This window comes from Polypterus senegalus, chromosome 17, assembly GCF_016835505.1.
Source record: "Polypterus senegalus isolate Bchr_013 chromosome 17, ASM1683550v1, whole genome shotgun sequence".
NCBI lineage: Eukaryota > Metazoa > Chordata > Cladistia > Polypteriformes > Polypteridae > Polypterus > Polypterus senegalus.
The window spans coordinates 44705899-44720353 of NC_053170.1; the positions used below are offsets into that span (position 1 = coordinate 44705899).

Sequence of the window (14455 nt, forward strand, 5' to 3'; positions counted from 1 at the left end):
TCTTCCTGCCCTCAGTGTCCATACACCACGTGGATTACTTGGAACCAAGATCGCCGAAGAACAAGTTAAACGTATTGAGCAGATAGTCGTTTTTTCTCAGGGTTTTTGAAAAATCTGTTTAAAAATGGTGAAGCCACGGTTTAAAGGGAAAAGTACAATTAACCCTTCGACCTCCAGCACCAACCCAGGTGATCATTCTAATACTTTTTGATACGAATGTGGACTTTAATGTAATGGGAAATTAGAAAGCCTGTGAGAAATATATTTGTGTGTCCAAGATGACAATACGTTCTACATTGCTTTTAAAAGAAGCGTTTTATCCTCCTGTTAATATGAGACCAATCGAGTCTTTTTATTTTGTACTATGTTGTATTCTTAGTTCTCATATAGTAATCATTCATGAAATGTTTTCATTATGAAATGTTTTAATTGATTTAAGATCGACCCAAGGGAGCTGGAGGCAACAATATGAGAGATCGTGCAACAATCAAGAGGTTAAATATGTACAGACAGAAGGAGCGGAGGTATGGAGCAGACTGTCAGTAAATATTTGCGAGTATAGTGGAACACTAATAAAGACACCTCTGCATTCGCCCCTCTTGACGTTTGTTATGAAGAGTGATTTTTACATAAGGGAAGTGTCAATTAAATTGACATGCATTTAATTGTGCTTCTTATAAAAATGTTTGATGTATGCAATATTGACCTGCGCAAAGATAGTACCAATGTCTTCCCTGATTATTTATAACGAATTCAAATAAAGCTTCCAAAGATTAACAATTTTCAAATATAAATTAAAAAAAAAATTGCCATTTTACACTCGAACAAAATATTTATACTAAAGTTTTAAAACTTCAAGTGATAAGAGTTTTCATCATAGTGATTGTAAATCTATGGACCCAATGTCCTATCAATCTAAAATAAAGTATAAATTTAAAGCCAAGTTAAAGGTAACCAGTTGATACTTGTAATGTTTTCTAAATAATTACTTCTTTCAGTTCCTCTAGTGGTCATAATATATTTTATTACCTCTGGTAGCCCATCTAGGGCTAGTTTAACGTTTAAATTTTTGCAACACACTTTTTTGTGTCAACGTAAAAAATATAGCTTGACGTTGATTACATCACTAATGTACAGTAACTTTGCCAAGTAGTGGTGGTCATCAAAGAAACCTTGAACGAAGGATGTAAAACCGATGGTTTCCTATGGTGGGAAGTTTCAGGTATTTGATGCCCTTGACTGTCACAATGCATTTCTGTCTCTGGTCTGCTTTTGCAGTTTGTATCCTGGACTTTGTCTTGCATACCTGTTGGCCATTTGTTTGTCTGCTGCTCTATATTCGGGATTTAGTTTTTGCTTGTCGATGTGGTTGAGTGTTTTCTCTTCTTATTCTTTTCTCGTTCTTCATCATTTAATCACCTCTGATATGGTTAACGCTCATCAGTTGTCGCTGCTCTTCTTTTTATTTCTACCATTTTGGTGGTTATCACTTGGTTTTGCAACTTTGCTGTAAGCAAGACCACAATTCACTTTTGTCCTTTATTCATTTTTTACTAAATTTCAAGGTTTAATGATCAATAAACTCAATAGTTACACTTGATTATGAAATGTGAACACATATGTACTGTGTGTTGTGGAATAAGATCCTTGTCAGGTTAGTACAAATTTTTATGCATGGTGACAAAGATACCCAACTATGTGCTTGACGCTCAACAGGTGTCATTGCTCATCTTTTTCTTTCTGGTAGTATTTTAGCAAATGCTTTTTTTTTAATTTTTTTAATACTTGCTGTAAACACATCACCACAGGTCACTTTGCCATTCTTTATAGCCACCAGTTTGCTACTTCCATTAAAAAGTTGCCAGTTAACCTAACACATGCATTTGTAGGATGTGGGAGGAAAACCTGTGCAGTCTTTAAGAGAAAGTTCAGACTGCATGCAGGTAGCAACTGAGCATAAGGTTTAAAGTGAAGATGCTGTGTCTGTGAGTTAGTAGCATTTGCCACTACATCATCCTTTTGTCCATTTTGAAAGATGCTATAAAAAAGATTGATGAAAACTGCTTTGTTATAAACTTGTTGGAATCCCCAATATAAGTTTGTATGATGTTGTTAATGTGTACTTTGTAAGTGAATTCTACTTTTGGTATGTTATTGTTTATTTAGTGTACTATTTACTGTATGTCTTTTTGAATTACAAACGTTTCTATAAATTTCAAACCTGATTAAGTAAGGTAACAAAACTTAATTCCCAACATCAATGAAAGTGCTTCAGATTCAAAATTCTGGAATGAAATTAGATAAAGCAGTGATTTTACAGCAAAATGTGTCTTCAAAGATAAGGTAGGAGAACCAAAATAAATGGTTAGATTAACATATTTCAATTTATTTTAAGGAACAAAAGGGGTCAAGTGATAAGACCACTACAGTACCAGTCAACGGTGACACCTGGAACAGTAGCAAGAGTGGAACCAAATATTAAATGGTTTGGTAAGATTTGCACACCTTTTTAAACTAATGATGCAAACTTTAAATTATGTTGCTATTGCAAGTTTTGTCATCCTGTTGTAGTGTTTTTGGTTCAACGTCATTCTCCTCATTCATGACTATAATACAAGGGGGGCCATAACTTTCCATACATAAGAAAAATTTTTTTTTTTTTTTATGAAAAAACATTTTTATTTATATAATATGCTCTACATGACTGCCATTGTTTTGAAAACACATTTCAATACATGTCCGCCACTGCTGGTGAACACGTATTAGTTTAGCTGGAGTTACGTTTGTAATGTCGTTGGTGATACGTTCCCTAAGATGATTTATGTTTCGTATCTTTTTCTGATACATCATGGCCTTCAAATGCCCACAAAGATAAAAATCAAGTAGGGTGAGATCTGGGAGGCCACTCCACAGGACCACTGCGACCAATCCAAAAATCCAGAAACTACTGATCTAACCATTGACACATGTGAATACCATAATGAGATGGAACTCCATCTTGCTAGAAGTAAACTGGGAAGTTACCATCCTCATTTAGCAGGGATGGAAAAATCTCTACTTGCAACATTTTAAGATTTTCATCGACAAAAATTGGTCCAATAATTCTGTCATCCCATATCTCGTCCCACACCATCAATTTACCAGCACCTTCCATCTTCGTGGACTCATCCAGTGAGGTTTAGCATTGCTCCAATCGCGTACTTTTTACCAATTAACCTCTCCACTGATGTAAAAATTTGTTTCATCAGTAAACAAGATGTTGGTTGAAATGTTTGCATCCTCGTTCAATTTGCTTAATGTCCATTCACAGAATTCCATCCGTCTATCCAGGTCGTCTTCACTCATATGCTGTGCCATATGCAGTTTGTATGGATGCCATTTATTTGCTTTCAAAATGTGCCTGATACTAGATCTGCTGATACCACTTTCTGCAGACAACTGTTGTGTACTTTTTGAGAGTATCGTAGCTACCTTCATCGGTGGCTGTACATTTTCAACCACATCTATATTAATAATTTTATTGTTCTTTAGTCATTCCACTTTAATTTTCAAAATTGTGGGAAGTAAGAAAACATAACATTAAAATAGTATGAAATATGATTAATTTTCTTGATAATTTCTCTAGTTTTCCTTTTATTGACATTTTATAAAATTTTGTCAGTATCTTTGTTGTTTTATTTGTTTTACTCTTAACATTCCTTGAGCTTTTGGGTAGTCCTCCATAAAATAATCATTTACGAAAGGAATGAGGACCCAAGCCTTTAAGATTAGTACTACATGGAAATGCTTTATTAGCACAGCTGTAAATTAGTAAAATGGTTTGCTAAAAGATATTGTCACCAATTTTTACAGCTGTAGATACATTTATACACATTACCACATTCTTCCATTGTCTCTGCAAAATTTCTCTGGGTACACCATCTTTCTAAGATATACATACTTTTAAGGTTTATTGTCTAATCGACATTGGCCTGGTGTGTGTTTGTAAAATTAACAGATGCTACAATGGAAGCACAGTTAGGGCTGGTTCCTGCTTTACAAAAAGTGGCTCCAAAAAATAAAGTATTAATATTCACCAATTCATCAATCACATATGGTGAAGCTGTTCTGCTAATGTATCACAAATAATAGATTCAACAGCATGATCTAAAGAAACAGACAAAAAAGCAGCACAAAATAGTTATTTTTTTCCTTCTGATATCCAAGCTTGTTAAATTTTCATTTTTGCATTATAAACTTTTGAGTGCTAGTTTCTTTATTAAATTTTTTGACTCAAATCTTCAGATTTTTTTGTTTGAATGTATTATTTTGAATCAAAGACTTTAGAAACTTGATACATACTGTAGTTTCAATTAGGTGATTTTTTTTTTGGGTAAATTTTTCTTGCTTTAAATCATAGACTTCAAATCATATTGTGTTTTACAGTTTGTGTAAGCATTGCACACCAAAGCACAACTTCTTTCTTTTTCATTTTCAGTGAAAAAGGCAAAACACTCTTTAAGAATATATCTTTTGATGCAACTTTTGTTTTTAAATACCATTTATAGCTCCATTTTCAAGTACATCTATAAGAGTTTCGGTTTAATTTATCTAAAAAAATAAAATTATACAAGCTTGTAAAACTTACATTTTTGAGAAAAATACATGTGTGTCGACTATATGTAGTGTATACTGTATTCTTGTATGGACACAGGACAAAAATGATGTCCCAGATCTTTTATAAGCCCTCCATAAGAAAAACAATAATTCTTTGGTTAATTCAGGTATTTCTTGAATTATCCTCATCGTTAGTTGAAATAATTTTATTTTTTTCACAAATATTGTAGTTGCAAATTGTCTGTTAAGGTTGTACCGTTTATTTGCTACTTGTGTTGCTTATTAGTATTATGTTAATGTTAAGCATTGAATGTAGCTTTTATTGTTCAATGAAAACATTACACTTGAATTTGTGGTGGTCTAAACATTTCTGATACTTGATCTCACATAGGTAATGGAATTTTATTGATATGGTATTGTAAAAACTTACAAATGGTTCATATTTTTTAATGATCTTATAAAGTGCTAGCATTCTACAATTGTAAACTGAATTATTTCTTATTTTGAACTTACTCTGCTTGATCACACAGACAACCCCTAGAAAAGTTGATAAATGTGAAATTAAAAATATTACTAATATTGAACATTGCAAAGAATGGATCTTTTGAGTACAAATGTATAATTGTGTGAAAAATTGTAGAGTAAGTTATAACTTTTGTTACATGTAATTTTCCTACAGCTAACACACGTGTGATCAAGCAGTCCTCTCTGCAGACGTTTCAAGAGGAGATGGATCAAGTAAAGAAGGATCCGTACAGAGTAATAATGAAGAGAAGCAAACTGCCAATGTCCCTGTTACACGATAGGGCCAAGTCTCATGTAAGATCTGAAACATTTCTGGCTTTTCAGAAGACAGGTTCCACTGAATTGGGTTACTAAAATCTAAACCGTTCTGCTAATATAATTCAGCAATGTTTCAAACACTCAATTTTAAAATTTGTTTTTAAAGTATATCTTTGGATATTTTCAAAGGATTATTACCTGTACCATGAAGTTAATTTAAAGAACACAACTGACAAAATATTAGTACTCCTTTTATAGTTATACAATGTTGTACATTTATCAAAATTAAATACTTTACAGTAGCTAAGGAAACAAAAACATGTTTAGTGAATGAATTCTTAACGATTTCCCTAAACATATTTATCAGTCTGTTCTCGTTCAGTTACATCAATTATTTGTTTAATGCCTTTATCTAAACATTTCTCATTTGGTGTAATTCAATATTTAACATTGTTTTTATGAAAAAGAGTATTGTTGCAGTGTTAAGCTCTGCTTATCCTGGTTTCAATGTCCAGCTTTGTAGTTGTCTATGAAATGTTTATGCATCATGCCCTTGTCTGTAGGTATTTTCTCTGACTACTCCACTTTTGTTGCAAATTTAAAAAGGCATACATACAGTACAAGGCTAATTGGTTACGTTTTCCCATTAAGTTTGAATGTGTTTATGCACAAGGGTTTGCTGTGTGATGACCTGGATGAGTGATTAAGGGTCTATGTGCCCGTGAAATGAATTGACACTCATCCAGTGTTTGTTTTCTTGCCTTGTGCTCAGTATTACCTTGAAAGGCTAGGAATCCCCACAAGCTTAAAATGGGCTAAGTGGGTCTACAAAATGTAAGGGTGTGTGTATAGTATATGAGAAGAACTTGATTACTCAAAAGTAACAGTGACAGTATAGTACCAATTGATCATAAAATACTTTGAACAAAAGGAAATCTGAGTAATTCTAAGTTGCATCATAATACTGATTTAACATTATTTACTGTATTTTCTATATTTGTAAGTCTTACATATGTGTTGAAGTATGGCTTGATACCATACCTTTATCCAAGTGGATTTCTTTAAATTAAGACATCTTTATTTTAATTAATCTTGGTTAGGTTATTCTCTTAGATGGAAACATTGTGTTGATCTGCAAATCTGAAATGGAGATTTTGCCTTTACACAGTATGCAAACAAAAAACAGATATAACTTTTAAAACAGAGTAAATTTTACTTGTGGGATTTGATTCAAATATAAAGTTAATACCAACATATAAGAATAGAAAATTCAAGATTACACTTGTGAAAAGAACTTTTATTTTTGATGTTATTAACTTAAAAAAAAAAAAATCTTAGAAGTTTAATTTCTGTGCTTTAAAGCTGCTTTCTTTAATTGCAGTCCATTGCAGTACATAGTTACTCAAACAAGACTTACTTTTAACTTGACTTAACCTGCATGGTTTTGGGGATTTGGGAAGGAAACCAGAGTTTCTGTATAAATAGTATAGGCACAAGGAGAATCAGCAACTTTCACAGGGATGGAATTTGAGCTGTGAGGCATCAACTTTAATCGCTGTGCTGCCAGTTTCTGGAGTGATGCTAAGATTTTTTGCATCGGGCAAGCATGTGTAACTGGATGAATAGCTATATTTCACCAATTATTCTCAAATCTGTTCACGCATTTGTTAGTAACTGCTTTATAATCTGCAAAGGCACATGACTAACTATATATCAACGGACCAACTACTAAGTATTTCTACAGTGCATCTGGAAAGTATTCACAGCGCATCACTTTTTCCACATTTTGTTATGTTACGGCCTTATTCCAAAATGGATTAAATTCATTTTTTTTCCTTAGAATTCTACAAAGAACACCCCATAATGTCAACGTGAAAAAAGTTTACTTGAGATTTTTGCTAATTTATTAAAAATAAAAAAATTGAGAAAGCACATGTAATTAAGTATTCACAGCCTTTGCCATGAAGCTCAAAATTGAGCTCAGGTGCATCCTGTTTCCCCTGATCATCCTTGAGATGTTTCTGCAGCTTAATTGGAGTCCACCTGTGGTAAATTCAGCTGACTGGACATGATTTGGAAAGGCACACACCTGTCTATAGAAGGTCCCACAGTTGACAGTTCATGTCTGAGCACAAACCAAGCATGAAGTCAAAGGAATTGTCTGTAGACCTCCAAGATAGGATTGTCTCGAGGCACAAATCTGGGGAAGGTTACAGAAAAATTTCTGCTGCTTTGAAGGTCCCAATGAGCACAGTGGCCTCCATCATCCATAAGTGGAAGAAGTTCGAAACCATCAGGACTCTTCCTAGAGCTGGCTGGCCATCTAAACTGAGCGATCGGGGGAGAAGGGCCTTAGTCAGGGAGGTGACCAAGAACCCGATGGTCACTCTGTCAGAGCTCCAGAGGTCCTCTGTGGAGAGAGGAGAACCTTCCAGAAGGACAACCATCTCTGCAGCAATCCACCAATTAGGCCTGTATGGTAGAGTGGCCAGACGGAAGCCACTCCTTAGTAAAAGGCACATGGCAGCCCGCCTGGAGTTTGCCAAAAGGCATCTGAAGGACTCTCAGACCATGAGAAACAAAATTCTCTGGTCTGATGAGAAAAGATTGAACTCTTTGGTGTGAATGCCAGGTGTCACGTTTGGAGGAAACCAGGCACCGCTCATCACCAGGCCAATACCATCCCTACAGTGAAGCATGGTGGTGGCAGCATCATGCTGTGGGGATGTTTTTCAGTGGCAGGAACTGGGAGACTAGTCAGGATAAAGGGAAAGATGACTGCAACAATGTACAGAGACTGGATGAAAACCTGCTCCAGAGCGCTCTTGATGCTTGGGGCATCGTATTCAAAAAGACTTGAGGCTGTAATTGCTGCCAAAGGTGCATCGACAAAGTATTGAGCAAAGGCTGTGAATACTTATGTACATGTGATTTCTCAGTTTTTTTTTATTTTTAATAAATTTGCAAAAACCTCAAGTAAACGTTTTTCACTTTGTCATTATGGGGTGTTGTGTGTAGAATTCTGAGGGGAAAAAATTAATTTAATCCATTTTGGAATAAGGCTGTGACATAACAAAATGTGGAAAAAGTGATGTGAGTACTTTCCAGATGCAATGTAGGAGGGGGAGAGCATTGCTTGACAGCATTATAACAAAGACTATAAAATGTCAGGGAAGAGCATACATCTAAATTTGACAGAACATCTTTCAGTTGTTTCAAAACATGAGGAAGACTATTAATGCAAGTGAGCAGAGTGCTTTACTCTATTGTTATCCTCCAGGACAATGACACCTCTCAACCTTGCAGAAAAAGTTAACTTTTTAAATTAATATCCAGATACAAAGATTGCAAATTCTTTAGTGGGCTTTTTCATGTGTTTTACCCATGCTGAGACAATTCAGAAATAAAAAATGAGAAATAATAATAGTTCTGCATTTTTGGTGCTGGAGCAAATTGAAGTATAGAGAGAAATCATGCAGGCAGTTATTAGGCTATCGTTTAAACCCAGGTCTTTAAAATTGGGAGGCAATAGTGCTAACCACTGTGCCACCTTACTGCTTTGAGATTGACTGGGGGGGTCAAATACTGTATAACATATAGTGTATAATTAAGGAAGAAATTATGCAGTCTCTAGTATGAAATTGAAAATATGCAGCATTCTGAAAATCATTAAATGTCCTACCCAAAGTTGTTAGATGTAATTTTCTGTGTATTTTAATTAAATTAAGAAAGTGGACTAACTCAGAGACCAAAATTCATGCTAATGACAAAGAGAAATGTGAAATGAAAACTTCACAAAACAACTTGGCAGTTTACTTTACATTTAAAAAACCTCATTTATGTAAGCATGATGAAATATAAGTAGTCCTGAACAGAATGGGTAGTGGAACACTGTCTTGTTGGCAGACTTGGCAAAAATTATGTTGTAGGTTTGTGGTTTTTCAAAATATCAGACCCTACTTTTAAAATTTAGCTTGCTTGTCATTATTTCTGTTTCTTCCCAGAAACCTGATTTGCCAAAGGATGGGTTATATTATATGTTTCAATATTATATTTTATCTTAACATTGTATTGTTATGATTTAAGGAAGAAACGGCAAATTATGCTTACATGGAACATTTTTATTATTGTTTTTTCTTGGCTCTTACAAAAAGAAAAACTATAGACCCTTTTGCTATGTTGTTTAAAAATGAACAATAAACATTTAAAAAATCTTGTTGAAATTAGAGTTCTAAACCAGTTTCTTTAAAATCCACAGAATTCCAAGGTACACATTCTAGACACTGAGACTTTTGAAATAACATTTGGTCCAAAAGCTCAAAGGAAAAGACCCAATATCTTGGCAGAGGATGTGCATGATCTTTTGGAAAAAGCTGAGGCATCAGCTGAAAAATATAGCGAGCACAAGGATCGGGATCTTGTTACAGAGGACAGTGGAGTACGGTATGACTCTTTCTGCTATTTTTGTGTGCAAAGTCTGCTCAAATATGCATCTTTCTCATGCTAGAATACAGGAAATTTATTTTTTCTTATTTTGTCTTTGAAAATTTTGGAATAGCAGTTGGAAAAGCATATTGCATGGCCTAATAACAATTAAATAAGTACAAGAGAAAACTTTTTTTGTTGTTGTTGTTGAAGTCCTCAGTTGCAGAATAAGTTGTAAAGCACATGTGGGTAGATACATTCCTTCATTTTAGTAGAAACTGATTAAATGTTTCAGAGAAGGGTAAATATTAATGTATAAAATAGAATTGAACTCTAAAAGTTATGTATGTAACTTAGGAATGAAGCCCAGGAGGATATTTACAAGAAAGGTCAATCAAAAAGAATCTGGGGTGAACTTTATAAAGTAAGTACACTTGTTTAATTCCCCTTGGATCTATGTAAAGCTCACAGATGACACTTTACATTTAGATTCAAACTTGAATCTTGTGTGTATATTCCCAAGCAGTCCATAGAATAAGCTATGCAGCTTGTGAAAATGAATCCAGTATATGTGTAGATAATATTAAACACACACCAGAAACTCTTAATTTGGACAACAAACATAAAGAATACAGACTTTAAGGCTTATATAGATATGTTTTTATATCCATAATGCAGCAATCCATTTTCCTACTATATTTAATCATACAAGAATGTGTGCCATTTCCTCTGTCTTTGTGTGTCAGCAGGTTTTAGATATTTTGGTTATTTATTTATTGCTGCCTGTTTTTGCACATGGCCAAGTATATGTTACTTGCTTTAGAGTACCCATGAGTGCAAAAGTGAATGTTCTTGATATAGAAAAGCAAGCTAAACTAATTCCCAATGAAGATAGAGTGTTTACTCAAAATTCTCTATATAAAGCATTTTTAGCTTAAATACTGTTTAAGTCAATAAGGAGTTACATAAGCATACAAGTATGAAATCTTGTCTTTTGTGCCACGATTATGTCTTGTGTTTTGAAGTTAAAAATGTCTTTATGTGGACATATAACTACTCAAACAGGGCAGTTTACATATGCAACGTAACTTGAAAATTGAAAGTTACAGTAAGATAATAAAAGTTATTATAATGTTTTGAAGGTGTTGGATTCATCTGATGTTGTGCTTCAAGTGTTAGATGCCAGAGATCCAATGGGAACACGATCACGCAGCATTGAAACATACTTGAAAAAGGAAAAGCCTTGGAAACATCTCATCTTTGTGCTTAATAAGTGTGACTTAGTCCCCACCTGGGTTACTGTAAGAAAGCTTTCATCTTTTTGTATGTTTTGAAAATTGTTGCACTTCCTAAAGTTAGAGTTTTCTGTTATTTTTCAGATAATTTCACAAGCTTTTCTGCTTTTACCAACAATACAAGTCTCTTATAACTATATTTTATATACAGTACCTCAATTACTGTTCTATCCCTTTGCCACCATTTTAATTATATACAAATTTTTGTGGTCGCCTCACATACAGTACTTTGAATGTCAACTTTTGCTATTACGTATTTTACAGAAACGATGGGTTGCAATTCTTTCTCAAGAATATCCTACACTTGCATTTCATGCCAGTCTCACTAATTCATTTGGAAAAGGAGCCCTTATTCAGCTTTTAAGGCAGTTTGGAAAGGTAATCGTAATGGTGCTATTATTTGTAATCTATAAATAGACAAGTGTAGGCACTATTTTTTACTTTGTTGAGGTTTGGGGAATACTGTTTTTTTTCCTCTTTCTTTACATTTAATTCAAATACTGTGTGATAATTATTTTTTGTATGAAAATTTCCATTATTGTTTTTTTGTCATTTTTGTTTTGCGAAAATAGTGACAAATTCATTGTGTGGACTCTTATTAATTGGCTTATCTAAGTCCATAGGTAAAATGTGAGAAACATTTCCTTACATATTAAAGATACAGTATATGAGCATTACTTAAAGTAAAAGCATAGATAAATCTGCCTTATTAAGGTGGCAGATGACTGGCAATTATTCTCTAACCCAGGGTCTCCAACAACCAGGGTAAATTTTAAATTATGAACACTTTCCTTACAAAGCATTTACTTCCTTTTAAACCTTAGTCAGTAATGCATTCTAATACAGTAAATGAGCGGTTGGTTTCTACTAGTTGAAGTAATCAAAGTTGCTAAGTTAAAGAAGAACAAAAACATGTTATGTAGTTTGCCAAACTGACATACAAGTCATGAGAATTGTCTAGCACAAATACATGAAAACTATGGTAGTAGCAAATGGATTATTTTTGTGTTAAGCTATTTCATAAATGCTAGTAGACCAAGCACAATGCATGTTGGATAAAACAATGAATGAAGCAGTATATTGAATAAATTGGTGCCACTTGCTCGTGTAACACAGAAAATGGGAGTTATAGCCCAAGAGAAAGAATACAAAGATTAAGTATTCACCGTTAATTAAAAGATCCCTTTAAACATGATAAAATTGCAATTGTGGATTTTAGTTGTATATTTTCCATTATGCTTTTGGGAAGAGGGTTAGGCATCTGATCTTTAAAATAAATGAATTCTTTAACCTGTAGAAATAACTGGCTAATGCAAGCTACTTTAAAAGTATATTGATTTTCTAGGGAAGCATAATTTACGTATTTACTTCACCTGCTCTTTAATGGTGAAAGTGTTTACGCTTTATGTGAATTAATGTAACAGCTGCAGTTCTTGATTTTAAATTCATTCAGCAATATGTAAAAATGCTTATTTTGTTTAATGATTATTAAATGAATACAGTTATACTGTTATATCTGAATTCTTGTTTTTTTTAACAGTTACATACAGACAAGAAACAGATCAGTGTTGGTTTCATTGGTTACCCAAATGTTGGCAAGAGTTCTATAATAAACACTCTGCGTTCCAAGAAAGTCTGTAATGTGGCCCCTATTGCTGGGGAAACAAAGGTAAGTCATTTAGTTAGATGTAAACATCAGTGATTAAAGTGAGTATTTAAACAAACATTCAAAATAATCATTGTAAAATTGTCCATCTGTTTTTTCATCCATTTCCCAAAGTATAAACGGTTTTGTCTGGCACCCTGGAAGCAGGCAAGATGAGAAAATTTGGGGTACCACCCCATAACCCCATTTACTTTTTAACTCGGAAAGAAAAAATGACAACAGAAAACAGTCCCAAAAAATGTTTTCAAAAATGATCGCAGCCTTTAAAGATCTGAAACAATTGTAAAGTGATTGGTTTATGTAGCAGGTAATCGTTTGTCCAAGCTCCTCTTCCTTCTCTTCCTTCTGAGGTCCTCTCGAGAAATCTCAACCTTTTTTTGGTTCTTTTATTTTACCTTATGCAATTTGTTGCATTAGGAATTTTGTTAGTTTTCTCATACCCCTTGGGGTCAGAACGCAGGGTCAGCCATTATACAGCACTCGTAGAGGATTTTCAAGTTAATGGCCTTGCTCTCTTAGGGTTTCAGTTTTTATGTCCCTGGGACCGGAAAGAGTATGACTTTCTTCTGACCTTACTGTTGAGCTTGGTTCACTTCACTGGATGTGTTTCCTGGGCTTTGCGGGGAAAAAAAGAAAGGAGACCATTGGCAACCGTACACCCTCTCACCCAAGATTGGGGAGCCCTTTGGTGCTCATGTGGGAAACAGTATGTTACATATGTACTGTGATTCTGAAAAACTAGGTAAAATTGTACTTTCATTTAAATTCAAATATAACACAATTTAGTGGATACTGTTCAATTAAAATTGGGAAAATAGAGTAGCCAGTTCTATTTCTGTTCAACTGGTGAGTGATGCTGTAAAGATAACATATTTAATAGTCAAGCAAGTTCAGACAATGGATGGTAACATTGACTTTTTTTTCCTCATAATATAATACTCCATTATATTTCATTTATTTAAGTTATTTTCTTGAACTTTTTAGGTGTGGCAGTACATTACTTTGATGCGGCGCATCTTCTTGATTGATTGCCCAGGAGTTGTTTATCCATCGGGTGATACAGAGACGGAAATTGTGTTAAAAGGAGTAGTAAGTTTAATCTTGAGTCTTTCTTGGGGTAAAACACTTCACAAGTTTATGGTGTTAATGCTTTGTTTGTAATTTAACTTCTAACCAGATTTGAGATTATTTTTCATATATTTTTGTTTGATATCTTGAGGTCCAAGTGGAGAAAATCAAAAGTCCAGAAGATCACATTCCTGCAGTTCTTGAAAGGGCAAAATCAGAGTATATTAGAAAAACTTACAAAATCGACTATTGGGATTCTCCTCAGGATTTCCTTGAGAAGTTGGCATTTAGGACTGGAAAACTTCTAAAGGTTTGTTACAGGGTACTTTGGAGGTGTTAAGATTAATATTGTGCAATAGTAACGTTCTTAAACTCACGTAATCCAATTTTAGGTCACGGGAGCTGAAGCCTATCTTGGCAACAATCGACAAAAGGCAGGAATAAAACCTGGTCAAAGTGCCATTCCTACATTTTCAGATAGACATCTTCGACTAGAATGCATATTACATAAATTGTTTAATGCCGCAGTTACTTTGATGGTGTTGTTCCCCTTTACTTTTGCAAGATGACCACAGAGTAAATGGGAGACGTCAGCATAAATAGTGAGAGACCCTGAATTGAA

At 34.1% G+C, this 14455-nt stretch overlaps 1 protein-coding gene across 1 annotated transcript in view; it reads left to right on the forward strand.

Annotated features, from left to right (window-relative positions):
- Window positions 1–14455, forward strand: part of gnl2 (guanine nucleotide binding protein-like 2 (nucleolar)) — a 24536-nt gene continuing 10081 nt past the window's right edge. The window contains exons 1-11 of the mRNA XM_039739777.1: window positions 1–188; window positions 440–524; window positions 2396–2490; window positions 5276–5415; window positions 9638–9822; window positions 10162–10228; window positions 10947–11105; window positions 11364–11477; window positions 12640–12768; window positions 13750–13854; window positions 13985–14143. Of these exons, the coding sequence (XP_039595711.1) occupies window positions 125–188; window positions 440–524; window positions 2396–2490; window positions 5276–5415; window positions 9638–9822; window positions 10162–10228; window positions 10947–11105; window positions 11364–11477; window positions 12640–12768; window positions 13750–13854; window positions 13985–14143 (1302 nt within the window). The 5' untranslated portion in view covers window positions 1–124. The remainder of the gene's footprint in view (window positions 189–439; window positions 525–2395; window positions 2491–5275; window positions 5416–9637; window positions 9823–10161; window positions 10229–10946; window positions 11106–11363; window positions 11478–12639; window positions 12769–13749; window positions 13855–13984; window positions 14144–14455) is intronic.